Consider the following 27,981-nt stretch of genomic DNA (forward strand, 5'->3'; position numbering starts at 1 on the left):
TCAATAGTTAAAATGCAAATGAATTAAAAAAAAAACACTTGAAATATTTTTTACAAGAAACACATAACTGGTGCTTCTTGTAGAAAACACTTAAAAGTGCTTTTGAACCCAAAAATAATTTCATAAAAAACGCTTTCATTCAATTTAAAAACACTTTCAAACGAGTCATTATAAAAATTAAATATTAAATAAATAAAAGAACTGAAAATGAGCATGCAAGTGGCGAGGTAATAACACTCCAATTCAACCTAATCCATTAGTGAATGGTTATGTTTGAAACAGTTGGTCCATTTGGTTGGAAGAAAGAATGAAACTTGTAAAAGAAACAATTTACAGACAAATTTGAAATGGTGTTGATCCTTTTGGGTAAATTTTACTAATAAGAACATAAGCACGTTTTATTTACAACCAAACTCCAGAACACCAAGTTATATCGAGGTCAATAGGTTATAATGAGCAAAACCGACACCGACGGCAGGATTAGTGAACCATCGAGTTGAGTCGCTGGTGCTGGTAAAAATGTGGAGCTGCCTCTGTGAGCCAAGAAGGATCTATCGAAATCACATTCCGCATGTACTGCTTGTCGGTTGAGACAAGAGAATGGTACAGAACCCACTTGGGATTAACTCTGCAAGCAAAATGAATTAACACAGCTTAAGATCGTCTAACTAAGCTCTAATAGAAAGATAGTGACTGAAAGGCGAAAGGAATAACAGTTGGAACATCGCTGCTTAGGTCCGGCGAAGCATAATTTAAGAAACGTATATGCGATTAAAGTCAAGAAAGGGGCGACGAATGGGAGGGGGGGGATTCAAATCAATAGTAAGCAGTCCCTGAGTAAATAATTCTTTACTTACCTGAATAACACGGATGATGGGTGAATATAAACTTCTTGAGAACCTCTAATAGTCTTGTACTTCCCGTCGTGACTTGATGCCTTCAGAGTTCAGACAACGGAACAGTTATCAAACAGTAAGAAAATTTTGTACAAGCCATCATGGTATAATAAAAAAAATAATAATCTAATAAAACAGAACAAGGTGAACCTAAAAAAAGTTTTTACTGGAAAGAAAATGGTTGAAACTCATAAAACCAAAAGAAATAAAGCATTAGTGCAAAAGTAACAAAGAAAATTACTCACATCTAATCGACATGCATTAGCGAAAAACCCACTAGTAATGGCCTTCCTCACTACCTGCAAGATGTAAACAGTAGAAACATTCAGAAACCAGAAAAAAGAAACCCCTTTACCACCCCAAAAAATATTGAAAAAGATAAAACTTCCAGGTTTCTAGAAAAATATGCTCTCAAATGAGGACCATAAGAAAATGAATCAGTCCTACTTGGGTCGGGAACTTTGGATGCTTGATGCCAATTGAATTGTTGTTTTTATACTGAATGGAAAAAACTTACCACTGTGTCTCTTTCACAAGATTTCAAGACAACGCCTAATCTCTGAGCCGTTCTTCTGAGTTGTCCTCTAATTTCAATAACCTTTTTCTGCACAAAAGAAACATGTCACTTAAAAAAGGTGCATCGACCACTGTCTGGGAAATTGATCAATCCAAATACTGATACAAACCATGGCTTGGTAGTTTACAAAGTTCTTATGGCACCACTGCGGCGATTTACCAGACTGAAGAAATCCTTTGTAGACATTTAGGAAACTCACGTGGTCGCCCTGCATGGAATCAAGAATATCAAACAGGATAGCACTAAGCATAGAAAGATTAAACAAGTTGAAAATATATTCCATTAAAAATTTTGAAATTTAGTACCTCAGCAGCCGCAAAATTCAACTTGGCTTCATCCAGTTCCTTCTGCGATCCCCTACCCGAAACCCAGATAGTCTGCAGGACGAATATTTTAATTCTGAAGTACTGAATGGAAGATTTCTTTTCAAGTAGCATTCATATACAAAGTACAAATTGAGATATTTTCTGTAAAACTGAATGTGGTTTATTGTAACGAATGTGCAACCTAAATATATATGCATATTTAGGTTGTTCTTCAAAAATTTGATTCTAATGGTGAGTTGGAGAGAAGAAAAATGTACAAAACCTTCAGTAGTGTTAAGAGAATTAATGGGACTTACTTGAATGGAGAGAACGGCAGCAATGGTAATTATCTCTTCTGAACACCCCAGTTCACCTGAAGATAATATCATTTTTGCAATCATTGGTTCCTACAAAACATTTAATTTAAACAAACTAGTCAAATTCTTATTTACAGCAACCCGTACAGAAGTGTGAACATTAAAAAAAAATATGAAGAATTTCAGACGACAAAAACGACATATGAAACCAGTATTTTCACAACTGCTTCACTAAATGCATTTGAGAAGGTGGTTAGCTCAAGAAAAGATATTAGTGGGAGATATAAAAAACGAAATGCAACTGTCATACTGCATTCCATTAATTGTGGCATACAAATCCAATATGACAACAAACTGGAATTATTATGCAGAAGCAGAAGGATCACACATTTCATTTGCAACGTACCAATGGAAACTCAGCAATTTGAAATCCAGTTGGCGAAGTAAGTTTTGCATCATCATCTAGGACTCCAAGTGAATAAAGCACTTCAAGCGCTCGAACCATTGCTTCGGAAGAAGGAGATGCTGGCCAATCAAAACCCAGGATATTATCTATTCCCAAGGCTTTTAACTGGAAGGCAAGAAGACACTATTAGCATCTACTTTCCAGAAGAAAGCTCTCAGCTCATAGTCAATTATTAAACATCAAAGTATTGCACACAAAAGAATCACTAAGTCTGCAGGCATGAGACTCATGGAAAATTTGATTAATTTGAAACGAATATTCTAACATTAAGTTCATAGACTATTGTATGTCCTAGAACTATGGGATAGCCGTATCACATATTTGAGACATATACAGGGTGCTCCAGATGGAGGCCTACTGGCAATGAAAAGCATGGCCTTGCACCATAAGAGAATACCTGAATCACACAGGACACAAGATTTGACCTCTGTATCTCTGGAATCCCCTCATCAGACATTTCCTTTGCAAAATACTCTTCCGTATATAGCCTGTTGTAGCCATGGAAACATAAAGGGGAAAAGCAACTTTGTTAGGACTCAGAATTAGCTTAAAGAGAAATGGTTATTAGTTTATAAAGCATCCATCAAAATAGTCATATCAGGACTTATTCTGTATCTGTTGCATATTACTTCTTATGGGAAGTATATCTCTGTCAGCTTATATAATAATCTTGTAGGCGCATAAGATTGATAACTTGTCTATAAACTTAAACTCTCAAGTGATTTTCTTTTTATCTTTTAACAATAATATACCTGTTCTCGAAAATTTTGAGGAGTATCTTAGAATTAATTGCATCCACAAAACTAACACATTACATAAGGTCTTTTCATAATATAGGTCTTTTCACAATATGGCACAAGTTAGTGGAACAACAAAGTGAAGTAAAATAACCATAAAGGGTGCAGACCTGTAACATTTCCCAGGCCGAACTCTTCCAGCCCTACCAGTTCTTTGTCTAGCAGATGCCTTGGATATTGGTGCCACTACCAGATTTTCAATATCTGTTATCTATGAAAAGTAGATATAGAGTAAAAAATAAGAACAGTCAGATAGGCCTTGGATATCAATGTTCCAGTATCAGCAAGAATCACAAGTTCAAAGATTCCTATTAAACCAAAGTACATAATCTTCAACATAGCAAATCTTATACGTAAGTGGCAGGAAGGCAAGTCCTGCAGTCAGTATATACAGGCAATGAACATACTCGCTTTACTAAATGTGTGCCTCTGTGTGTGTGTGTGTGAGAGAGAGAGAGAGAGAGAGAGAGAGATGATGATGAATATACCGGGTTGTAGAAACGCTGCTTCGAGAACCCACTGTCAACAACATAGACAACGCCCTGTACCAATTAAAGGAATATGGCCAGATGATGATGCAGTGCCTAATTGCTTCAAAGTGAAAACTTTACAGCTATCACCCTATTTAGCATATGTGTTACCTCCAAAGTTATTGACGTCTCTGCTATATTGGTTGATATCACTACTTTCCTCTTCCCTCTGGGAGTAGGAGTGAACACCAGCTCCTAAAAAGCACAAAAATAGAGGCCAAGATCAGAATTTGAAAGAAATTCGCAAGCCAGCAAGAATAGTCTACTTCATCTAAGTACACAAAGTGTAGCAAACCTGCTCAGCACGTGGAAGTCCTGAGTAGAGCGGCACAAGCATCAATCCTGAAACATGAAGACATAATCCTTATAAAAATTGATGCATGTAGCAGAATCTTAAACTTTAGATTTTTAAACCCTAAACCGGTAAACCCTACTATTCCAAATTACACTATTTGGAACTTGGATTTTTAAAACAAATATTTACTATTAGTAATAATATATCTGCAAAGATTCTGCACCTGATGAGTTCTTTCCACGGTTTTGAGCTTCTTCAGTAATCAGCTGTACAGCAGCATCAATATCATCTTGACCAGTAAGAAAAACCAGAATATCTCCCATTGGTTCCTATACAATAAAATCAGTAAGGTTTTGTAGTAGAACTGAAAATATATGCATGTACACATGCAGGATGTTCATGAATGTAACAAACTGAAAACCTGTCATTTCATTATACAAAGAAAAATTTTAGTGTCATCCAAATATCAGCTACCTGGTCATGGATCAATAATACAGTTGACACAGTAGCCCGAAGATAGTCAGATACAGGCTCCTCCACATAATGAATTTGTACATTAAACCCTCTACCCTGAAAACAAAAAGGATTTGTTGATGTCTCAGTTTTTATATAACTGACAGTAGAGTAAGCTCGAAACTTTTTGCACCACCATATAAAGTTTCTTCTGCGATGAGTGAATGAGAGAGAGAGAGAGAGAGAGAGAGAGAGAGAGAGAGAGAGAGACAGATACAGAGAGAGAGACAGAGAGACAGAGACAGAGACAGAGAGAACCATTATCTTACGGGAACTTACCTCAACTGATAGGACTGCAGGCTCCGTATTTGGTCCAAGATCCTCTCCGTCTGGTCTGCGACGACTTTTTCTGGTTTACCATAAAACAAGATATCAACACTAACATTTCAAGTTCATTATACACATATGCTCATGATATACACAGACAAATGTAATGGCAGAATTTCTAGGTGTATTTTACCCCTGACAATAAATCAACAAATCATATATTCCTGTAAAGAACAGTGCGAATATAAATTTGCCAACTTTTCACTTTTCAGGGCAGTGATTACAATCCACAGAAAACTAAGTAATCACAAAGCAGGCAATAGCATACTAGTAACCCAAAGAACGAAAGAACAAATTCATGTGATCAAATGCTAAAAACAAACCTGGGCTGAAAGAATTCAGACATCGACTTTGCTTGAATTGTGGCAGATGAGATAATCAGACGCAGCTCAGGTCGGCGTCGTTGGATCTAGAATTTCAGGATTCAACAGACATATCATAAAAGCGCCAAAAGAAAACACTAAAAACCCAAAATCTTTTGTTGATTTGTGAGGCAACGGGATATGATTTTTTAGCTGATACCTTTTTCAGGAGACCCAATAAAATGTCAGTTGCGATAGACCTTTCATGAGCCTCATCAACCATTATGACGCTGACAACCAAATCAGAAGAGATTGTGAGGAAAATGAAAGTTGATAGAAAGATAGTAATAATATTAATAACCAACTTTTTCATGCAAATAACTCCGCCTTCACCAAAAACAAATACAAAACAAAAGAAAAAAGAAAGAAGTCCTAGTTAATTTTCTACAAGCCACAACCTATCAATGTAAAAAGACATGGAATTTCACTTTGCACTCCATAAGGAATGGGCAGCAAGTATGTCATATCTCATTATTAAAGACACTTTTGTATCAGTTCTAGGAAGGCAGTAAATACTATACAAAAATGATAGCTAGTACCTATATTTAGTCAAAAGAGGATCATCCATCATTTCCCTGAGTAGCACACCATCAGTCAAAAACTTTATCATAGTTACACCCTGTGCTGCCAGAACAGTAAAACCGTCATTCACGACATGGAACTACAAACATGATAAATGGCATTGCAGACAATCCAACAAGAGATATGGTATGTGAAAAGATACTATGGTATGTGAAAAGACAATCCATCAAGAGAAAGTCAGAGCTTAAAATGATTAATAATGGGTCTCATTGTACTTGTAACATCTTCAAATCTTATAGTGTAGCCAACTTCCTCCCCAAGCTTGACCCCCATTTCTTCCGCGACCCTTGCAGCAACTGCCTGCATCAAAGGAAACCTTAAGAATCAGCTTTAGTTAAGACCATCAATATTAGTCCATAACATTTACTGTCAGTTGTGTATATTCATAAAGTTTTTATCTTTAATGTCTACCGGGTTCGGATGTAAGTTTAAATAAATAAAGCGGCCAAAAGTTTGACTTTTTCCTTAGGAGAGGAGAACCAGTTACTTTCTACCGAGACATCTCTATAAAAGTATTTACAAACTAAAAGCTGCATAACAAGAAAGATAAAGAGGGTTCGATGATGCATTTAATTCAACATTGAAATTCAGGCAATAAGAAATCTTCAATGTGAAGATTTTCAAGCACGGTTTGAACATTCACGCAAATACCACAACTTTCAGATGACTTAGAACACTATAGTAAAACTGGGAATAGCTGAATACCACAACTTTCAGATGACTTGGAACACTTTAGTAAACCTGGGAATAGCTACCTGATGAAATTAATGAAACAAATTATGCAAGCAATGCTATGCTTAATAAACTGGGAATAGCTAAAACCAATGAATCACCTGGACAGCCAGCCTCCTTGGCTGGGTGCACGCTATAACCCGCCCTCCGTCAGCCCAACCGGCTTCTTTGAGGTACTGCAATTCCAGTAGACATATCATAAACACTTTGAACTCACTTCAATTCATCAACTCAATAGAAATTCTGAATTCGAAACTAACAAATAACACCAAAGCTCCACTCGGGTTATTGAAAGGTATGAAAAAAAAGTCTTGGGTTTCAGAAAAAAGAAGCAAACCTGAGGAATTTGGGTGGTTTTGCCGCTGCCCGTTTCGCCGACTACGATGGTAGTGGCGTGAGTCTCTACCAGGTAAAGAATGGCGGTGCGGTACCGGAACACGGGCAGCCTTTGCCTCTGCCGCTCAATGTTCGCGTACCCAGAAGGGGAATTGAAGAAAAGGACACCGCCCTCTTCGTCGTCGACGAGGCGGGGCTTCTCGGTCCCTGGTTTCCAGAACTGCGACATTGTTGTGGCTCTTGCTTTTTTCCTCGGCGATTTCCTCCGTTGGGGTTTTAGAGCTTAACAGGTAGCTGCTCGCTCGAACACGGCGCGCAGGGCAGTCCCTAACCCGTCGTGTTGGGCTCCAACACCTGGACCCGTCGTGTTTGGACTTTCAAGCCCACCGTTTGGTTCGTTTGCCTAATCCCCAACCCACTCGAAACAAGCATATAGATAAATAGAAGAGTTGGGTCTTAACCTGAAGCCCACTCACATACAACAAAAACTAGCCTCTCTGCAAGTGCTGAAGACAGTTTCGTTTAATGGATTTTTTTGTTGCTTTCTATTTGATTTTCTGAATCGAGTTGGATTGGCCAGTCCATTAGGGATTGGTTGCTCGAGCTTGGCGGGCCAGGTCGAGTTGTGCCCTCATACATTTTTAATAAGGGAACTTTAACGAAAATCTCTCGGTACTGTTCACTTTAATGAAAAACCACATTTTTACACTAAAAAATCAATCATGATACTATTCACTTTACCCTTTATTTTGTCCTTATCGTTAAAACTCAAAGTTTTCAAGTCATTTTCAATAGTTTTCCTTTTTAATAATGCAAATGATTCGTTGGATATGTGGGCACACGAGAAAGGGTGACATTAAAAATAAGAATATCAAAGTAAAGTAAGAGTGGCCACAATTGAAGATAAGATGAGAGAAAATCGGTTAAGGTGGTTGGAAATTTAACGAAGACCAACAGATGCTTTGGTAAAAAAAAAAAAAAAAAAAAAAAAGAGATTATGAGATAGAAACTCAAGACAAAAAGGATAGAGAAATACTTAGGAAGACTCAGAGGCTTCAAGAAAAAACATGGAGTACTTGAAGCTAACGGAAGACTTAGCACAAAACCGAAGACAGTAACGTTCTAGGATTCATATAGTCTACCTCACTTAATAGGATAAGACTTTATTGTTGTTGTATAGGTGGGCATAGTTGAAGCCCCATTAATGATGTAATCCATTCCAAAGATTTCCATGGAAATAATTTACCAATAAACAAATCCTTGTTGGAGATAAAATATAAAAAGAAAAAAAAATACAGAGAGAATGGGAAGATATAAGAGTATATATTATTCACATTAGATAGCTTATTTATAGGCCTTAGAGTTTACATAAAAAGGCGTTAAACTATCAAAATATTAGATATTGACAAAAAAATGAACGATCATATTACAAATATTATTTCCAACGAACATAATAATAATATCAAGGCCATGAAGCATGGAGCCCTGCGTACGGTCAACCCTTGGATCTGGTCATGTGTTACTTAATGAGCAAACTAAATCTTACTTTGACGTATCTTTCTATCATTCATAGTACATTACAATTTACAACTAATTAAGGTCGAAGTTAAGGAGGAAAGTTATGGAAAGGGGACAGCTAAGGGAAAACACAAAAATAAAAAAAAGGGAAAGACACCCGATCGACTCACCAACATCAAACACAACAAAGACATTCTAATTCCGTATTTTTAAGTTTGATTTCCCGATTAAGTTGGGTTTTATGTTTCTTGTTTTAGGGTGTTATCTTTTGTGTTTCGATTAGGATTCTTGTTTCAATTAGAGTTATTAATTAAGTTTACTATATACATAAACAATTGTTTTAGGTGAGTTTGTCGAATTTCAGTTACGTACACATTGTGTTTCTTGTACCTCAAGCAATTGCATTCGTGCGCGCACAACACTCTCTTTCCTTAAGAGCTCATGCGGATTCATACATATTTCTGGAAGTGACTTTCAAGTGTCCATGTGGATGGTGTGGAGATAAATTAATCGAATTTGTATCTGAAATTGATGGTGTACTATATAGTAAGATTGTTGATGTGGAGCAAGGGAAGTTGGTTGTGACAGGAACCCTTGGTAAAAAGCAACTCATCACGGCGATTAAACATTCAGAATTTTTAGTGGGTGTGAAGCTTTGGGGAAGTCAAAGGGTTCCAAAAACTGGCGAATTCAACTCGAAAACCAGTTCAAGGACATGGTTACTGGTGAAAATAGCAAAGGTGGTGGCAAAGGAAAAAAAATTGTCGACCTCGATTTGTCTGATGAAGAGGTGCTGGATGATGATGGTTTGGGGAGATGGGTTGGCAGAAATATAAGTAAAAGACTGAACTGCATGAAACAGGAATGTCAAGATGGTGACGAATACAATAGTGCTAAAGTTCAAGGATTTGCAAGAAGCAAGAATCAAGAATGTAAAGGTGATGGTGTTCCAAACCTATCATGTGTTGTTACGTGTTTTGACTTTCCCACATGGTTTCAGAGGATTTGGTTGGGACACCTCTCATGCATTGCTACGAATTTTAAATTTTCCACATGGCGTTGGGTGATTGGTTGTAAACATGGCCCCTTTAAAACTGTCATCGGTTTATGTAAGTCTTTATTTAAGAATGCAGTCAAACATTATGGGAATAAACATGAAAATAAGCAACTAATGAAGAACACGGAACGTGACATTAATTGATGCTTCGAATCATAGCAAAGTAGGGAACGACGGCGCCAAAGAAGTCAAAGGAAGCAATCCTGATAACTTACAGGATCTTCTGTCCTCCTCCCCTTGGGGTGGTGGGGAGAGAATACAGGAAACCTCCTCTGTGTGTGGGTGTGTTCGGACCATGTGGACGGCATATCAGCCGGACCTTAAAATTTCTCCCGATAACCAACTGCCGCAACAGCAGGATACGATGGCGGCGACGATGATGGATGAAAATATAGCAATTGATCCTTCCACTTTATTCAGTGGTGAAAATGTTCATAGTTGCGTTATTTTGTAAAATTGCAACATTTTTTCTCTATTTTTTTGGGCGATTCAATTTATTTCCTCGGATTGTTGTGTCCTCTAGGATTCATATTTTTGTTTGAGTTATAAGATTTTATTTTACTTTTCAGTTACAGTGTTATTTGACTTTTGCTTATTATGCTACTTTTTAATGGGTAAATTTTTCAAATTAAACTTTCTTTGACTTCTCTTTCTCTCACCATGACAATGGACTTTGTAAGACAACAAACAAGTTTCAATGAAAACTAAGGAATGATACGTTTTCATACAAGAGATTTTTTAGTGTATCTGAAATACAGGATAACATGTCATCTGTTATTATATAATAATACACGACGTTGTATTCGAATCACATTGAAAAATCTTTCTATACTCGTAAGTAAAATTATGGTTTGCTTCATTATAATTTTTAATTATTCTCTCAAGATGTCTTTTCACAGAGGTGTGGAGAAAACATTCTTTTTAGGGTTTTTATCACAATTGGTCCCTGAAATTGATCATCACTATCAAGATGGTCCATGAAATTGAAAATCAATCAATGTATTCCCTAAAAATAGGTGTCGCAAATCAATGTGGTCCTTTCGTCACAATTCTGTTAAAAATTTCGTTAAGTGCTGATGTGGCATATAAATGGGTCCCATAAGTCATTTTCTCTCACAAATGGTCCTTGAAATTTACCCGCGACATCAAAATGACCCTTCAAATTAAAAATGGATCAATGTAGTCCTGCAAGTAAGTATCCCAAATCAATGTAGTCATTCCGTCACAATTATGTCAAATATTCTGTTATGTGCTGATGTAACACAAAAATGAATCACACAAGTATAATTAAATTAAAAAAATTAAAAATAGGTTTAACAATTTAATAGTTAATAAAAAGTAATGAACCCAAAAGCTCAGTCCTGCAATCACTTCTAATCCTAGTCCACATTCCTTTACCTCCTTCGTTATTTATTCTTTAAAAAAAAAAAAAAATCTCAATACAGCCACCTTTACACACTTCGACACCCTTCACCAAATTAAACCTGGATCGAGATCACCTTTAGTGACCACTTGGCTGATTGGCAACAACTTATGGGACATCACCATTAGCATTTAGGCGATCAACATCTTCACAACCTTAATCTTGGAGAGCTTGTTAGGCACTTTTCTGCTGGTCTGGTGACTCAAAGAATGGAAATGACACGCCCCGATCCCGATGTCCGAGGGACATTGGGATGGCCACATGTTGGCCGACACCCGAGGGTGACGAAAGCCATTTAATGAATGCATATGCTAAGAACATGTAAAACATGCATTTTAGAAGGGGTCCACTGACAGATACTTCATCGTCGAAGAGCCATGCGAAATAGCTAGGAAGAACGGAATTGCCGTTAATAATTGCACCTAACACATAAAGTGTCCAATTAATAAAACTCTATTAAAACGATTAAATTTGAAAAACGTACATAAAAAAACAGATCCAGGACGTCGAAATTAGCCCAAGAGGGATTCCGAACCCGTTGACTTTGATTGGTCAACAGTAAACGTTGACTTTTGTTGGTGTTTGGGAGAATATCAGGGTTTGGCATGTTAGGAGAGGTCTACCTCGAGATAATGAGGTTATAACCAAGGTGCATTTATTGTTGGTTGAAAATTGTTTCCAAACCCCCTCTTAGGCCTTGGTTAAGCCTTGTGCCCTTGAGAATTTATGAAAGGGATCTCTCTTCGGAATAGGTCATACTATAAGAAAAAAATTCTATTGTGCAAAAAGGTATTTAGACAAATTTTTAATTAATTATTTATTAAACCTACATTAGCACATAACAAAAAATTAACAAAATTGTGACGGAATAATCATATTGATTTGTGGCACTTATTTTCAAGAACTAAATTCATCGATTTTCCATTTTAAGGACCATCTTGATGGTGTGAGTCAATTTCAGGGATCATTTGTGATAAAAACTCGTAAATCTTGTAGTGCCCATTTATGTGCCACATCAGCACTTTTTGAACATAATTGTGACGGAATAACCACATTGATTAGCGACACCTATTTTCAAGGACTACATTGATTGATTTTCAATTTCAGAGACCATCTTGATGGTGATGATAAATTTCAGAAATTATTTGTGATAAAAACCCTTCTTTTGATTAATCGCATTGTTGATTGTTTTAAAGTGGTTTTTTTACTATTCATTTCTAGCAATTTGGAATTCTAATTTTGGATTGGTTAATCGTTTCGATCTTAAGTTTCATCTCAGATATACTAAATTGTGACCAGAATTTGAGATATTCATCTAGGCTAATGCAGTCCTTTCAAGGGTTTAAAGAATGGTCTGCAACGGTGGCTACACGAGACTATACGTGAGGTTGAGATCCAAGTCTAATGTTTGCATAATTGATGAGGCAGAGATATGTCGGCACTGATAATTCGGTATGGAAAGTCATATCAATGACAATTCAGAAAGAAAGGAAAAAAAAAAAAAAAAGTAACCATGAAGTTTGGAGCAACTTCAAAAAACAGTACCAACACTTGTAATTTTTACATAACCACGTTCAGTGTCTGAAGTTTAACAATTCAAGTCACTCTGGTATTCTAAATCAAAATCATGAGAACATAATTGGTTTGAGAGTCGGTCCACTTGCTTTTTAGAAGAGATCTCCTCACTTTCGATGCGTAAGCAGCTAGTGGAGAAGAAATTTTTCAGTGTGATATGCACATGAAGTGGTACACCACGTATCAGTATATAAATAGTGGGATATGTGTGTTAAAATGTTAATAACTTAAAAAGTACAATTTCCCACCATTTACATCAAAACACGTGATGTACCACTCATGTTCTTCTCACAATTAAAAAATTCTCCTAATGGAGCTTGGACAATAAGTGAGAAACGAACTCAATCCTCACGAGTGTATTTGTGTGTGCAATGCAAACAAGTTAATTAGGAATTCAGATTTTTTTCCTAATTCTAACCTTACCAATCGAATTGAAAGTCAAGTTGAACTCTGAGCAGGTTCGGTTTAACCCAACCCAAATAACACCTATTGTAATTAGCTAAAAAATAAAAAGAGACGCATGTTGCTTGGAGCCTTGGCGATTGCCTCTAAACCTAAACCCTAATTCCTAAACTTGAAGGGTAAAGTTAGAAATTAAATTTCTGTTCGTAGAAGATCAAGTCACATGTATTGGTATGCCAAGTTCTCACTATGCCAGACGAAGTCAAGGACAAATTTTCCTGGAAAATTTACTAACGCGTTTTTTCTAACACACAACCTTATCTATGCCGTAGGACATACGTAAAATGTCATCATATAAACAAGTTACATGGAGCATGTTCTGTCATTATTTGTTGCTTGAAAATGCAAACCGAAATGTCTGTCGGTCTCACCAGCGCAAATCGAGTCCAAAGGCTATGGTTTCTGTTTCCCAGGCTCATCATCTACTTTCTCACCATTCTCTCCTATGGAGTTGAAGCTGGCAGTAGCACCAATGTCACCAATGTTGGCGCAGTCATTAACGTTAGTTCTCGTATTGGAAAAGAGCAGAAAACCGCCATGGAGGTCGCAGCTGAGAGCTTCAACAACCATTCAAAGACTCATAAGCTTATCCTTCATTTTCGCGACTCCTGCAGAGACCCCTTTCTTGCTGCTTCTGCTGGTGAGTAAAGCAGTTAACACATGACATGACGGAATTTATAATAGTTAATTAGTTTGGACATGTATAAGCGTTGATGAAGATTTTTGATTTTTCGTTTTAATTTCTGTTGTAGCTGAAGAGTTGATAAAGGAAAAGAATGTAGAAGTAATAGTTGGCATGGAGACATGGCAGGAAGCAGCTCAAGTAGCTGATCTTGTCGGAAACAAGGCTCAAATTCCGGTGATTTCATTTGCAGCACCCTCTATAACCCCACCACTAATCCAACGCCGATGGCCATCTTTGATACGAATGGCAACATATGGTTCTGTTCAGATGAAATGCATTGCGGATATAGTTTCAGCCTACCATTGGAAAAGGGTGGTTGTGGTATACGAAGATGATGGCTATGGCGGCGATGTTGGGATGCTAGCTCTTTTGACCGAGGCCCTTCAAGATGTCGGTTCAAAGATTGAGCACCGTTTGGTTCTTCCGCAGATTTCTTCGCTGTCTAATCCAAACTGGGTTGAGCTAGAAGAGATGTTGAGGCTTCCCACCATGCAGTCTCGGGTGTTTATCATTCTCCAGTCATCGTTGCCTACGGTGATTAATCTATTTCGATTGGCTGGGAAGATGGGACTTGTTGGAAAAGAGTCAGCTTGGATCATCACCGAGAGTATTGCAAGTTTGCTTGACCCTCAACACACCTCTGACATGAAGGGCACTCTGGGAATCAAGACCTACTATGCCAATAATACTAGTTCTTATACAAATTTCCGGAAGAAATTCCAAATGAAGTATTCAGAAGGAAATAGCGCCCAGCCAGGAATTTACGCTCTTCGAGCATATGATGCTATTGGAATCATTTCACAAGGCCATAGGAAGAATGACTGATAACACAACTAGCCTTGAGGTGTTGAAAACCGTATTGAGCAGTTATACAGGTTTGAGTGCGAACATGCGGTTAAACGGCGGTGAGGTACTGTACTCTCCAGTATTCAGGATTGTAAATATTTTGGATGAGAATAGATTCCAAGAATTGAACTATTGGAAACCGGAAGTTGGGTTCTCAACGGATGAAGCAGGGAAACACAGATTCAGTGATGTTGGTGGAGTAATCTGGCCCGGGAACCTAACTAGTGCCCCGAAAGGCTGGGCAATGCCTACTGTTGAGAAGCCAATGAGAATTGGGGTGCCGGGTAAAACTTCCTTCAGCAAATTTGTGAAGGTTGATCGGTCCAGGCAAGACTCAGATAAGAAGAAGTATGTCGGTTTCTGCATTGCAATTTTTGATATGGTCATAAATCGTTTGAACTATTCTCTGCCGTATCAATTCGAAGTTTTTGATGGCTTGTACGATGATCTTGTGGAACAAGTCCATAAAAAGGTAAAACCATCATTTATTTTTCTATTTTTTCATGAAGATGAATTCGAATACTGTTTCGCTCTTTCATTGGTTTTGATTTGACTGTATGCTTGTAGGTTTATGATGCTGTGGTTGGTGACATAACCGTGCTAGCTGACCGGCTGGACAAGGTTGAATTCACTCAGCCATATATGGAGTCTGGTTTGTCAATGATAGTTCCGGCAGAACCCAAAAAATCAACATGGATGTTTATGAAACCTTTCACATGGCAAATGTGGGTGGTGACTGGTTCCATCTTAATCTACACAGTGTTCATCGTATGGTTCCTGGAGCGCCCAGTCAAATCCAGAATTTGGTGGCCCCTTGAAGAATCAGATTGGCACAGCAACTTGGTTCACCTTCTCCTCTTTGTTCTTTGCTCACAGTAAGTACCAATTTTGTACATTTCACTACCAAAAAGGTGAGTATTAGAATTTTGTACATACGCCCCTATTTGGCTTTGTAGCGACCATTCTAAACGCCCCTACCGCTCTTTTCTTCTTCGTAATGTATGATAACCAATGACAATCTAAAATTTTCAGGACAAGCCTAACTATGAAAATAGTCGGATCCAAAATTATTTGAGAATTAATCTTATCCTCATTGTAAACTTATGTTTTTATTTCACAGAAGAGAAAATCTACAGCAACTTAACGCGAGTGGTGGTCGTAGTTTGGCTCTTTGTTGTACTGATCCTGACCTCAAGCTACACCGCTAATCTCACTTCAATGCTCACCGTCCAGCGACTGAAACCGAATGCAACATACATCGACACCGACTCAAAGTTGGTTGCGACGGGGACTCATTTGTCATTGAGTACCTGCAGAATGTCCTTGGATTCAAAAACATCATCAAAGTGAAAAGCGAATACGACTACCCGAATGAATTCAAAAACAAAACTATAGAGGCCGCCTTTCTTGAACTCCCATATGCAGAAGTCTTCATGAATGAATACTGCGAAGGATATACTGCCACTGCACCCACCTATAGATTTGGAGGCTTGAGCTTTGTGAGTAATGACTAAATTGTCCACATTCTATTTCTTTCTGCGCTTACAAAATACGAAAATATGCAAAAATAGAACTGGTTACTAACTTTTGGTCTAAAATATCTCAGTAGAAGTTACCATATTTCTGACCAACATAGCGAAACTAATAAAATTGTTCTCGTGTTCACCTTGCAGATATTCCAGAGAGGTTCTCCAATAGCGCGTGATTTCACAAAGGTGATTCTAGAGCTGCTGGAGAATGGAGAAGTGAAGAAGCTACAAAATGAATGGTTGACTCCCAAGAAGGAGTGTCCACGAAATACAACTTCAAACGAACCAGAAAGCTTGACCCTCAACAGTTTTACAGGCCTCTATGTAATATCAGCTGCAACTTCCACCTTATGTTTTCTGCTCTCTTTTACTATCTGGCTGAGGAGGTTTCAGCACCAAGAGGCTGCAGAACAAGGCAGTGCAAGTCCGAGCGCGAGCGGAGAAATCGCTTTGGAACAAGGCAGTCAGAATGGCAAAACTTTTTTACAATAGAGAGATTAATATTCCAACCAGAGCTCCAACTTTAGCACATTACGCAGAAGAATGGAGTTCTCCAAGGTGGGAGCACTCCACCAGGACCACCACTTCAAGTTACACTACTCCCGAGCATCCTCATCAGACCAAAAATCCACCAGAAATTGAATGCCTTACAATCCAATCCAATCCAACACGCCTAAACCAAAATCAACACAACCGGTTCAATTCCTTTGACTCATAGATCATTACTAGCTAAAATGCCGGCGTGATCATGCTGCGGGTTGTAAAACTGTGTTAAACGTGTGAAATATATTAAAATCTATTTATATCTATATCAAAATCTAAAAATCATTCAAAGTGTATTTAGAGATCACAAAATATAAAATGTCTTGAGTAAATACAGAAAATCATAAATGCATTTGGGCACACGTACCATTTGAACAAAAGGGACAGGGTTCCTGGTATGCTGCAACCGGTAAAGTAGCTAGCTAGGTTCAAATATCATCCATATTTTCCCCATCTACATTATGAAATGCTTATTATTCAAAATACTCTAGCAACCTTTATAGAACAGATTGGTTGACCGATCAACTTTTCAGATATTGATCCGAGTAGTACAAAAGTATGTAATCTCACATCTCTGATTGCTCATCCCTATATATGCAGCAAAATAGCTATACAACTCCATCACCGCCTTATATCATCTTTCATTGCATCCCTGACAAAAACAAAAAAAGTGATTTAAAAATATATTTTCCCTAAAGTTTAGACTTTCAAGCGCCCGTTTGGTTCATTTGCCTAATCCCTAAGTCCACTCAAAACATAGATAGAAGAGTCGGGTCTTAACCTTAAGCCCACTCACATACAATAAAAACTAGTCTATGTGTAAGTGGTAAAAAGAGTTTCATTTAGGGAATTGTTATTCTACACTCCTCACAAGTGTATTTTTCTTTCTAATAGTTTAGAGTGCCAAATAAGATTTTTGGAGTACTAATAACAATTTCATTCATTTAATAGACTTTTTGTTAGCCAGATAAAAAAAATAAAAAATATATATTGGGTAAATTTTATTTTATCTCCTCATGTTTAGGTGCAATTACATATCTTTAAAATATTTCAATCTCCTACATTTCCTATTGTTTCATTTCAATTTCATACATCTGTTAGAAAATTTGTTAAATTAACCATTAAATGATGTCGTGACAAATATGGGATCCTCATTTATGCTGACATGGCAAACAACAAATGACAAATAAAAACATTTTAAATTGATTTTTCAATTCGAGTTGGATCGGCCCGCCCATTAGGGATCGGTTTCTCAGGCTTGTATGGGCGGGCCAGGTCGAGTTGAGCCCTCATATATTTTTTCATAATGATCTTTATACTTCTTCTTTTTTTTTTCTTCATAAAGGCTATATCTAACTAAAACCAATAATAAGGTGTTTAATTATTAATTTATTAATTACTATAGGTGGGCCTAGTAAGCAGTCAAACATCAACACGTGCAAAAAATGTGTCTAGAAATGAGAATGATTCTTGGATGTATGGGCACACAACAAAAGGCGAGATTAAGAACGAGAATATCAGAAATAAAGTAGGAGTGGCCGCAATTGAAGATAAGATGAGAGAAAATCGGCTAATTTGATTTGGAAATGTGAAACGAAGACCTGTATATGCTCCAGTCAGAAAATGAGATTATGAGATAGAAGCTAAGGATAAAAGGGATAGAGGAAGGTCTAGAAAGACTCGGAAAGATTTTAAGAAAAGACAGAGAGTACTTGGAGCTAACAAAAGACTTGACGCAAAACCAAAATACAGTGACGTTTTATAATTCATTTAGCTGACATCATTTAATGGGATAATAATTAACCTTGTTGGAAGTAACATATAAAGAGAAAGAGAGAATTGAGGAAGATTGGGAAGAAAAATCAGAGTATCTATTATCTCATTAGATAGCCTGTTTATAGGTCATTAGATAGCCTGTTTATAGGTCATTAGATAGTCTATTTACAGGTTTTAGAGTTTACATGAAAAAAGTGTGAAACTATTCAAATATTACATATTGACCTATAAGTAAACAACTATATAATAAATATTAATTACAACAAACCTAATAATATCAAGGCCATGAAGCATGGAGCCCTACGTACGGTCAGCCCTTGGATCTGGTCATGTGTTACTTGAAGAGCAAACTAAATGTTACTTTGACGTATCGTTCTATCATTCATATTACATTACAATTAAATAAGGTCGAAGGGAGGAAATTTATGGAAAGGGAACAGCTAATAAATTGTAAGAAAACATATAAAAAATGGGCAAAGACACCCGACTCACCAACGTCAAACACAATCGAAGACTTTCTAATTCCGTATTTTTAAGTTTTCCCGATCATTAAGTTAGGTTTTATGTTTCAATTAGGATTCTTGTTTCAATTAGAGTTATTAATTGGCTTTACTATATAGACAATTGTTTGAGGTCAGTTTGTCAAATTTTCAGTTACATGCGGTCACACTGTGTTTCTTGTACCTCGAGCAATTGCATTCGTGCGCGCGCACTCTCTCTTTCCTTAAGCTGACGTGGATTCGTACGTATTTTCTGAAAGTGGCTTTCAAGTGTCCATGGGAATGGTGTGGAGATAAATTAACCAAATTTGTATCTGAAATTGATGGTGTACTATATAGTAAGATTATTGATGTGGAGCAAGGGAAGTTGGTTGTGACAGGAACCCTTGGCAAAAAGCAAATCATCACGGCGATTAAACATGCGAAGCTCTGGAGGAGTCAAAAGGGTTCGAAAACCTGCGAATTCAACTCGAAAACCAGTTCAAGGACATGGTCATTGGTGAAAGTAGCAAAGGTGGTGGCAAAGGCAAAAAATTTGTCGACCTCGACTTGTCTGATGAAGAGGTGCTGGGTGATGGTGGTTTGGTGAGATGGGTTGGGACAAATATAAGTAAAAGACTGGATTGCATGAAACAGGGATGTCAAGGTGGCGACGACACAATGGTGCTACTAGTTCAAGGATTTGCATGATATGCAAGAATATTGTCCAGGTGGTGGTGTCCAAACCTATCGTGTGTTGTTACATGTTTTGACTTCTTCACATGGTGTCGGAGGATTTGTTGGGGACGCTTATCACACGTCGCTGCGTGTTTTAAATTTCCCACATGCCTTCGGGTGATTGATTTAGGACATGACCACTTAACCGTCATCGATTTACGTAAGTCTTTATTTGGGAATGCAGTCAAACATTATGGCAATAAACATGAAAATAAGCAACTGATGAATAACACGGAACATGACACTGATGCTTTGAATCATAGCAAAGAGGGAAAGACGGCGCCAAAGGAGGCAAAGTAAGCAATCCTGATAACCTAGAGTATCTTCTGTCCTCCTGCCCTTGGGGTGGTGGGGAGAGAATACAGAATACTTCCTCTGTGTGTGGGTGTGGACGGACCTTAGAATTTCTCCCAATAACCAACCGCTGCAACAGCAGGATACGTTGGGCATGCTGATGATGGATGAAAACATAGCAATTGATCATTTATGTAACAACCCGTCCTTGGAATTTACAGAACAAAAAAATAATTTTGTATATTCACTAAATTTAGGATATTTTCCTTTGAAAAATGGTTTTTTGGATCTTAAATGATGTGCCCAAGGGGGGACACCTCTGATTTGTCCCCCGGTTCCTTTCCCCTTTTCTTTCTTTTTCTGATTTTTATAACTCTATCTCTCTCTCCTCTCTTCTCTTCCTATAACCTCATCTTTCTCTCTCTCTTCTTCTTCTCTCTTTCTTTCTCTCGTGTGACTCCCGAACCTCTCTCTCCTGCTGTGATCTCTCCCTCTTTCTCAAGTTTGTCACTCACATAAGCAACAACCCCAAACCAACACCACTGGACGTAGGAACCTTGGGAAAACTCAAGCAAACCTTCATGGAACCCCAACAGTGACGGCGTCACTGTTCATCATCTTCTCCGACGTGTTTCGTGTTTTTCCGATGTTGGTGAGCTTCCAGAAACCCTTGGGTTGTGTTTTGGGGTTAGATCGAAGCTTGTTTTAAGTTGTGTATACGTTTGAATCGCAGAAAATAGCTCGTAGTAGCTTTTCCAAATTTTCCGGTTAGCACCACCCATTTCGAGGCAATTTCCAGCCAAAACACGGCCATTTGGCCGACATGCAAGGTACCAATCTCTTCGTCTCGCTGAGTACTACAGCTTTCCTTCTTTCTTTTTTTGACCCAATTTCGTTGAGTATCGAAAAAGTTATGTGCGTTTGAAGTTTGCCCAAAAAAGCCAAAACCTTTGGCCTGAAAATGGGTCAACCTGACCCATTAACCCATGGTCTAACCCAATTTCCCAAGCCCAAGTCTAAAATCCAAACCCAGGCCTTTGGGCCGGATCACTAAGCCCAAGCCCATTTCTTTTTAGTTTTGTTTTATTTTTATTCCTATGTAATTCTAAAGGCCTTGGGCCGTAGTGAAGTCGGGCTTTAGGCCCGTTACCCATTAAACCCGAAACCCTTTTTAATTATTTAAATTAAAGGCCTTTGGGCCGTTTCCTTTAGGGTCATCGGCACGTTAACCCTAAACCCATTTATTTAAACCCTAAAACCCATTAGATCCTAAACCCTAAGCCTAGACCCGTTTGACCCGGTCCGACCCGGACCATGACCCATTGACTTTGACCCGGTTTGACTGTTGACCCAGTCAACGTTGACCGTTGACCGTTGACTTCATGTTGACTTTTTGAGTTTTTGTCTGGGACCTCTCCTAGGCTAATTCCGACGTCCTGGACTTGTTTCTGAAGTCCGGTTTTCCAAATTCAATCATTTGAGTAGAGTTTGACTAAATGTACCATTTATGTGCTTAGGGGCAATTAATTGTGGTGTTTCTGTCTTCGCTAGTTGTATGGCTCTTCGGCAGCTAAGTACTGTGAGTGGACCCTTTCTAAAAATGCATGTTTTGATGCATACATGAAAAGCATGATTTGATGACTATGTTTTATGAAACGTTTTATGAGATAACATGCTTACTGAGACTAATTTGAATTATTACTATTTTTTCTATAACCCGTGTTCTTATAGAATATCTGATGGATGACAATATGATATTTAGAACATGTTTAGAACAACTCTTTATAGTATAGATGATGGATGACTTTATACTATGAAGTTGATTTTCAATATATGTATGTTCAATGGTTTTGTACTTACCTAGTGGTCCTTCGTCCGCTACAGGACGTAGGGATAGATTCTGATCCATCCTGGGCGACGGTTTGGTGTTGGCATAAGGCTTAGAGTGTGTTTCCTCTAGCTATTAGCATAGGGATGGGGAGCCGACATGGCGGCCTGGAATGTACTTTCCTCCAACTGTCTGCTCAAAAATGGGGAGCTGGCATGGGGCATGGGGGTTATCGGACATTCACTAGTGATTATTATATATACAAGTTATGATTTGAGACATTGCACGGCATGCTAGGTTTCGGAAAACCTATGTTTATTATGATATATGTGTTTTCATAAAACCTGAGGGTTAGTACGTTGATAACTGTTTTATTTTATATATATATATATAAACTTGGTCTACTCATGTTTTTTTTGCGCCCTCTTCAGGACTTAGAATTGAGGCATACAATCCCGGCATCCAGGCACTTTCGTATCGGTATCTTCGAGTCCTCTCGGCGTAGGACCCATTCTTTTATTCATTCAATTTTATATTATTTCTTTTAGTGTTCTAGTTAGTTGTATGCTCTGAACACGTTCCTTAAATTCATATTCATTATTCTTTTATATTTATAAGTCTTATCTTCTCCTTGTTTTCAGCATTTGCACTCAATAAATGGATTTCGTCACTCTTAGGTGTCGGCCAGCGCATGCCTATCCAGATATTCGGGGAATATTGGGATCGAAGCGTGTCACTTTCACTTTATTCAGTGATGACAATGTTCATGGTTGCGTTATTTTGTAAACTTGCTAGATTTTTGTGTATTTTTTGGGTCGATTAAATTTATCTCATTGGATTGTTATGTCCTCTAGGATTTGTATTTTTGTTTCTTTAAAAAATGACTAGCTGGTGGATTCGCCATGCTAGTCCATTCTTCTAGGGGTTAGAAAGATTCACAAAGGTATTTCAGTCTTCTCTAACCACCATCGTATGATTCACCAATATCAAAAATTGAATCAGGACATTTCATGTGAAAAACAAGTCTAGAATACATCTTCAACCACAGAACACCCCCTGGTGGTTGTATTCATATTTTTGTCTGAGTTGCGAGATTTTATTATACTTTTTAGTTAGTGTTATTGGAGTTTTGCTTATTACTTTTAATGGGTAAATTTTTCAAATTAAACGTTCTAGACATATCATTCTTTCATCCATGACAATTGACTTTGTAAACAAACAAGTTTCAATGAAAAATGAGGAATGATTCCTTTCGTACCCAGAAGCAAAAGTATGGTTTACATTATTATAATTTTTAATTATTCTCTCGAGACGTCTGTCCATGGACATGTGGATAAATATTTTTTTTATTAAGAGTAATATTAGGAATATTAAATTTGTAGACTAAATTTACAAACTAAATGATGCGATATCAATAAAAAATAAACACGTTAATCAACAATTAATTAATAATTCAATCATCAACTTTCATGTCATTTAGTTTACAAAATTCAATCTACACATTTAGTCTCCCTAACATTACCCTTTTATAAATCTCATTATTGATGATTTTAAAGTGATTTTTTGACTATTCAATATCAGCAATTTCTCTAATTTTGAATTGGTTAATCGCTTCGATTTTAAGTTTCAATCTCAAATTTACTAAATTGTAACAAAAATTATGAAATTCATCAACGCTAATGCAGTTTTTTTCTAGGGTTTGAAAAGAAAGGTCTGCAATGGGGGCTAGACAAGACAATAAGTGAGGTTGAGATCCAAGTCTAATGTTTGCATTCGGAAAATTAATGAGGCAGAAATAGGGACACGTACATTCAATAAAATATGTCAAGTTAGATACAAACGGATTCGGTTTGACCCAACCCAAATAGCACTTTTCGTAATTTTTTTTTTTAATAATGATATTAGCCTCACAATGAACTAGCAATAATGTGGTTCAATTTCGTCTTTGGTGAGAATCGAACTTAAGACCTCTCACTTAGAAATGAAAAGAGATATCAATAGATCGTAGTACTAAGTGGCCGCATTTTTTGTGATTAGCTAAAAGATAAAAAGAGACGTGTGCATGTTGCTGGGAGCCTTGGCGATCGCCTCTAAACCTAAATCCTAATTCCTAAACTTGAAGAGAAAACTTAGAGATTAAATTTCTGTTTCACAGAAGACCAAGTCACATATGTCGATACGCCATTTCTCAATATTCCAGACCAAGTCACGGACAAAATTTCCAGGAAATATTAATACCGTGTATTTTCTTACACACAACCTTATATTTTCCGTATCACATACGTATAATGTCATCATATAAACAAGTTATATGGAAAATGTTCTGTCATTATTTCTTGCTTCAAAATCAATACCAAAATGTCTGTCTCTGAAACCAGCGCGAATCGTGTCCAAAGACTCTGGCTTCTGTTTCCCATGGTCATCATCTGCCTTCTCATCAGTCTTTCCTATGGACTTGAAGCTGACAGTAGCACCAATGTCACCAACGTCGGTGCAATCATTAACTTTAGTTCTCGTATTGGGAAAGAGCAGAAAACGGCCATGGAGACCGCAGCTGAGAGCTTCAACAACCGTTCAAAGACTCATAAGCTCATCCTTCATTTTCGTGACTCCCGCAGAGACCCCTTTCTTGCTGCTTCTGCTGGTGAGTAAAGCAGTAAGCACATGACATGACGGTATTTATAATAGTTAACTAGTTTGGACATGTATTAGAACTGATGGAGTTTATGTATGTTTCGTTTCAATTTTTGTTGCAGCTGAAGAATTGATAAAGGAGAAGAAAGTAGAAGTAATAGTTGGCATGGAGACATGGGAGGAAGCAGCTCAAGTAGCTGATCTTGTCGGAAACCAAACTCAAATTCCGGTGATTTCATTTGCATCGCCCTCTATAACCCTGCCACTAATGCAACGCCGATGGCCATTTTTGATACGAATAGCAACAGATGGTTATGCTCAGATGAAATGCATTGCGGATATAGTTTCAGCTTACCATTGGAAAACGGTGGTTGTGGTATACGAAGATGATGGTTATGGCGGCGATGTTGGGATGCTAGCTCTTTTGACCGAGGCGCTCCAAGATGTCGGTTCAAAGATTGAGCACCGTTTGGTTCTTCCGCAGATTTCTTCGCTGTCTAATCCAAACTGGGTTGAGCTAGAAGAGATGTTGAGGCTTCCCACCATGCAGTCTCGAGTGTTTATCATTCTCCAGTCATCGTTGCCTACGGTAACTAATCTATTTCGATTGGCTGGAAAGATGGGACTTGTTGGAAAAGAGTCAGCTTGGATCATCACCGAGAGTATTGCAAGTTTGCTTGACCCTCAACACACCTCTGACATGAAAGGCACTCTGGGAATCAAGACCTACTATGCCAATAATACTAGTTCTTATACAAATTTCCGGAAGAAAGTCCAAACGAAGTATTCAGAAGGAAATAGCGTGCAGCCAGAAATTTACGCTCTTCGAGCATATGATGCTATTGGAATCATTACACAGGCCATAGGAAAAATGGCTGACAACACAATTAGCCTTGAGGTGTTGAAAACCGTATTGAGCGGTTATACAGGTTTGAGTGCGAACATGCGGTTAAATGGCGGTGAGGTACTGTACTCTCCAGTTTTCAGGATTGTAAATATTTTGGATGAGAATAGATTTCAAGAATTGAACTATTGGAAACCGGAAGTTGGGTTCTCAACGGATGAAGCAGGGAAACACAGATTCAGTGATGTTGGTGAAGTAATCTGGCCCGGGAACCTAGCTAGTGCCCCGAAAGGCTGGGCAATGCCTACTGTTGAGAAGCCAATGAGAATTGGGGTGCCGGGTAATACTTCCTTCAGCAAATTCGTGAAGGTTGATCGGTCCAGGCAAGACTCAGATAAGAAGAAGTATGTCGGTTTCTGCATTGCAATTTTTGATATGGTCATAAATCGTTTGAACTATTCTCTGCCGTATCAATTTGAAGTTTTTGATGGCTTGTACGATGATCTTGTGGAACAAGTCCATAAAAAGGTAAAACCATCATTTATTTCTCTATTTTTTCATGAAGATGAATTCGAATACTGTTTCGCTCTTTCATTGGTTTTGATTCGACTGTATGCTTGCAGGTTTATGATGCTGTGGTTGGTGACATAACCGTGCTAGCTGATCGGCTGGACAAGGTGGAATTCACTCAGCCATATATGGAGTCTGGTTTGTCCATGATAGTTCCGGCAAAACCCGAAAAATCAACATGGATGTTTATGAAACCTTTCACATGGCAAATGTGGGTGGTGACTGGTTCCATCTTCATCTACACAGTGTTCATCATATGGTTCCTGGAGCGCCTGTCGAATCCAGCATTCGGTGGCCCCTTGAAGAATCAGATTGGCACAGCAACTTGGTTCACCTTCTCCACTTTGTTCTTTGCTCACAGTAAGTACCAATTTTGTACATTTCACTACCAAAAAAGCGAGTATTAGAAGTGCTTCTGTTAGAGGCAAGGGTCGTATGTCCCCTGACATACGCCCCTATTTGGCTTTGTAGCGACCATTCTAAACACCCCTACCGCTCTTTTCTTCTTCGTAATGTATGATAACCAATGACAATCTAAAATTTTCAGGACAAGCCTAACTATGAAAATAGTCGGGTCCAAAATTATTTGAGAATTAATCTTATCCTCATTGTAAACTTACGTTTTTATTTCACAGAAGAGAAAATCTACAGCAACTTAACGCGAGTGGTGGTCGTAGTCTGGCTCTTTGTTGTATTGAGCCTGACTTCAAGCTACACTGCTAATCTCTCTTCAATGCTCACCGTCCAACGACTGAAACTGAATGCAACATACATCGACACCGACTCGAAAGTTGGTTGCGACGGGGACTCATTTGTCATTGAGTACCTGCAGAATGTCCTTGGATTCAAAAACATCATCAAAGTGAAAAGCGAATACGACTACCCGAATGAATTCAAAAACAAAACTATAGAGGCCGCCTTTCTTGAACTCCCATATGCAGAAGTCTTCATGAATGAATACTGCGAAGGATATACTGCCACTGCACCCACCTATAGATTTGGAGGCTTGAGCTTTGTGAGTAATGACTAAATTGTCCACATTCTATTTCTTTCTGCGCTTACAAAATACGAAAATATGCAAAAATAGAACTCGTTACTAACTTTTGGTCTAAAATATCTCAGTAGAAGTTACCATATTTCTGACCAACATAGCGAAACTAATAAAATTGTTTTCGTGTTCACCTTGCAGATATTCCAGAGAGGTTCTCCGATAGTGCGTGATTTCTCGAAGGTGATTCTAGAGCTGTTGGAGAATGGGGAAGTGAAGCAGCTACAAAATGAATGGTTGACTCCCAACAAGGAGTGTCCAAGAAATGCAACTTCGAACGAACCAGAAAGCTTGACCCTCAACAGTTTTACAGGCCTCTATGTAATATCAGCTGCTACTTCCACCTTATGCTTTCTGCTCTCTTTTACCATCAGGCTGAGGAGGTTTCAGCATCAAGAGGCAGCAGAACAAGGCAGTGCAAGTCCGAGCCCGACCGGAGAAACGCTTTTCAACAAGGCAGTTAGAATGGCAAAAAAAATTTACACTAGAGAGATTGACGTTCCAACCAGATCTCCATTTTTTACTTTTTTCGCAGAAGAATGGAGTTCTCCAATGTGGGAGTACTCCACCACTTCCACTACTCCTCAGCATCCTCATCACACCTACAATCCACCAGAAATTGAATGCATTCCAATCCAATCCAATGCAATCTAATCTAATCCAATCCAATCAATCCGCCTAAACCGAAATCAACCCAACTGGTTCAATTCCTTTGATCCATAGATCATCATTTTGGTACATTTTTTTATATACTTCCAGATTGTATATGCTGATAAATTGCGCATATAGTTTTAGACTAATGTTTAGGCAGTTGTCTTTGCTTTCTGTTTCTTTATACATTTGATTAATTCATGTACTTTGTATAGAATACCTCATTAAGAGATGAATACTGTATAGTCTTATTTTTACCAGAAAGTAGTGTGAACATTGAAGCATGTCGTGGTCATTTACAGATAATGGTTCCAACAACAGCAGCCAAGTCTTATCTCATTAAGTGAGCTGTATGAATTTTAGAACGCCATTACACTCGATTTTGCACCATGTGTTATGTTAGCTCTATGTACTCCATACCTTTTCTTAAAGTGATCTCTTTCCAA

The 27,981-nt window shown here is 38.0% G+C and overlaps 2 protein-coding genes and 1 pseudogene across 4 annotated transcripts; 2 read left to right on the forward strand and 1 right to left on the reverse strand.

Annotated features, from left to right (window-relative positions):
* Window positions 1-231: 231 nt before the first annotated feature.
* On the reverse strand, window positions 232-7,342 carry LOC103938727 (probable pre-mRNA-splicing factor ATP-dependent RNA helicase DEAH9). 3 transcript variants are annotated; one of them, XM_009348800.3, is made up of 22 exons: window positions 7,037-7,342; window positions 6,801-6,875; window positions 6,183-6,267; window positions 5,925-6,009; window positions 5,546-5,615; window positions 5,347-5,432; window positions 4,976-5,045; window positions 4,658-4,753; window positions 4,407-4,512; window positions 4,184-4,230; window positions 4,000-4,083; window positions 3,847-3,900; window positions 3,469-3,569; window positions 2,959-3,049; window positions 2,502-2,666; window positions 2,096-2,185; window positions 1,779-1,850; window positions 1,583-1,681; window positions 1,414-1,500; window positions 1,142-1,195; window positions 858-937; window positions 232-628 (listed from the first exon to the last, which is right to left on the reverse strand). In XM_009348800.3, exons 1-22 carry the CDS (start codon window positions 7,262-7,264, stop codon window positions 481-483), a joined length of 2,073 nt encoding a protein of 690 aa, XP_009347075.2. In that variant the 5' UTR covers window positions 7,265-7,342; the 3' UTR covers window positions 232-480. The 3 variants fall into 3 exon arrangements, with proteins under 3 accessions (XP_009347075.2, XP_048438262.1, XP_009347140.2); XM_048582305.1 differs by lacking the exon at window positions 7,037-7,342 and adding an exon at window positions 6,673-6,722 and having other exon boundaries at window positions 6,801-6,869; XM_009348865.2 differs by lacking the exon at window positions 7,037-7,342 and having other exon boundaries at window positions 5,925-6,004; window positions 6,801-6,850.
* A 6,014-nt stretch (window positions 7,343-13,356) lies between these two features.
* On the forward strand, window positions 13,357-16,857 carry LOC125476478 (annotated as a pseudogene).
* A 7,255-nt stretch (window positions 16,858-24,112) lies between these two features.
* LOC103938632 (glutamate receptor 2.7) lies at window positions 24,113-27,819 on the forward strand. The gene is made up of 5 exons (XM_009348693.3): window positions 24,113-24,432; window positions 24,545-25,794; window positions 25,890-26,196; window positions 26,472-26,851; window positions 27,026-27,819. Exons 1-5 carry the CDS (start codon window positions 24,147-24,149, stop codon window positions 27,536-27,538), a joined length of 2,736 nt encoding a protein of 911 aa, XP_009346968.2. The 5' UTR covers window positions 24,113-24,146; the 3' UTR covers window positions 27,539-27,819.
* Window positions 27,820-27,981: the final 162 nt, after the last annotated feature.

The sequence above is a fragment of a genome, unplaced genomic scaffold (genome assembly GCF_019419815.1).
Source record: "Pyrus x bretschneideri cultivar Hongxiangsu unplaced genomic scaffold, Pyrus_bretschneideri_v1 Contig19, whole genome shotgun sequence".
Lineage (NCBI taxonomy): Eukaryota > Viridiplantae > Streptophyta > Magnoliopsida > Rosales > Rosaceae > Pyrus > Pyrus x bretschneideri.

Bases quoted from the DNA above. Each gene is read 5' to 3' on its own strand.
- LOC103938727 (XM_009348800.3), bottom strand. From the start codon at position 7,264: ATGTCGCAGTTCTGGAAACCAGGGACCGAGAAGCCCCGCCTCGTCGAC. The intron at 6,010-6,182 runs GTACAATGAGAC...CTGTTCTGGCAG, and splicing joins AAGATTTGAAGATGTTACAA to CACAGGGTGTAACTATGATA. The intron at 1,682-1,778 runs GTACTAAATTTC...GATTCCATGCAG, and splicing joins TGAATTTTGCGGCTGCTGAG to GGCGACCACGTGAGTTTCCT.
- LOC103938632 (XM_009348693.3), top strand. From the start codon at position 24,147: ATGTCTGTCTCTGAAACCAGCGCGAATCGTGTCCAAAGACTCTGGCTT. The intron at 26,197-26,471 runs GTAAGTACCAAT...TTTATTTCACAG, and splicing joins CACTTTGTTCTTTGCTCACA to AAGAGAAAATCTACAGCAAC. The intron at 26,852-27,025 runs GTGAGTAATGAC...TTCACCTTGCAG, and splicing joins GATTTGGAGGCTTGAGCTTT to ATATTCCAGAGAGGTTCTCC.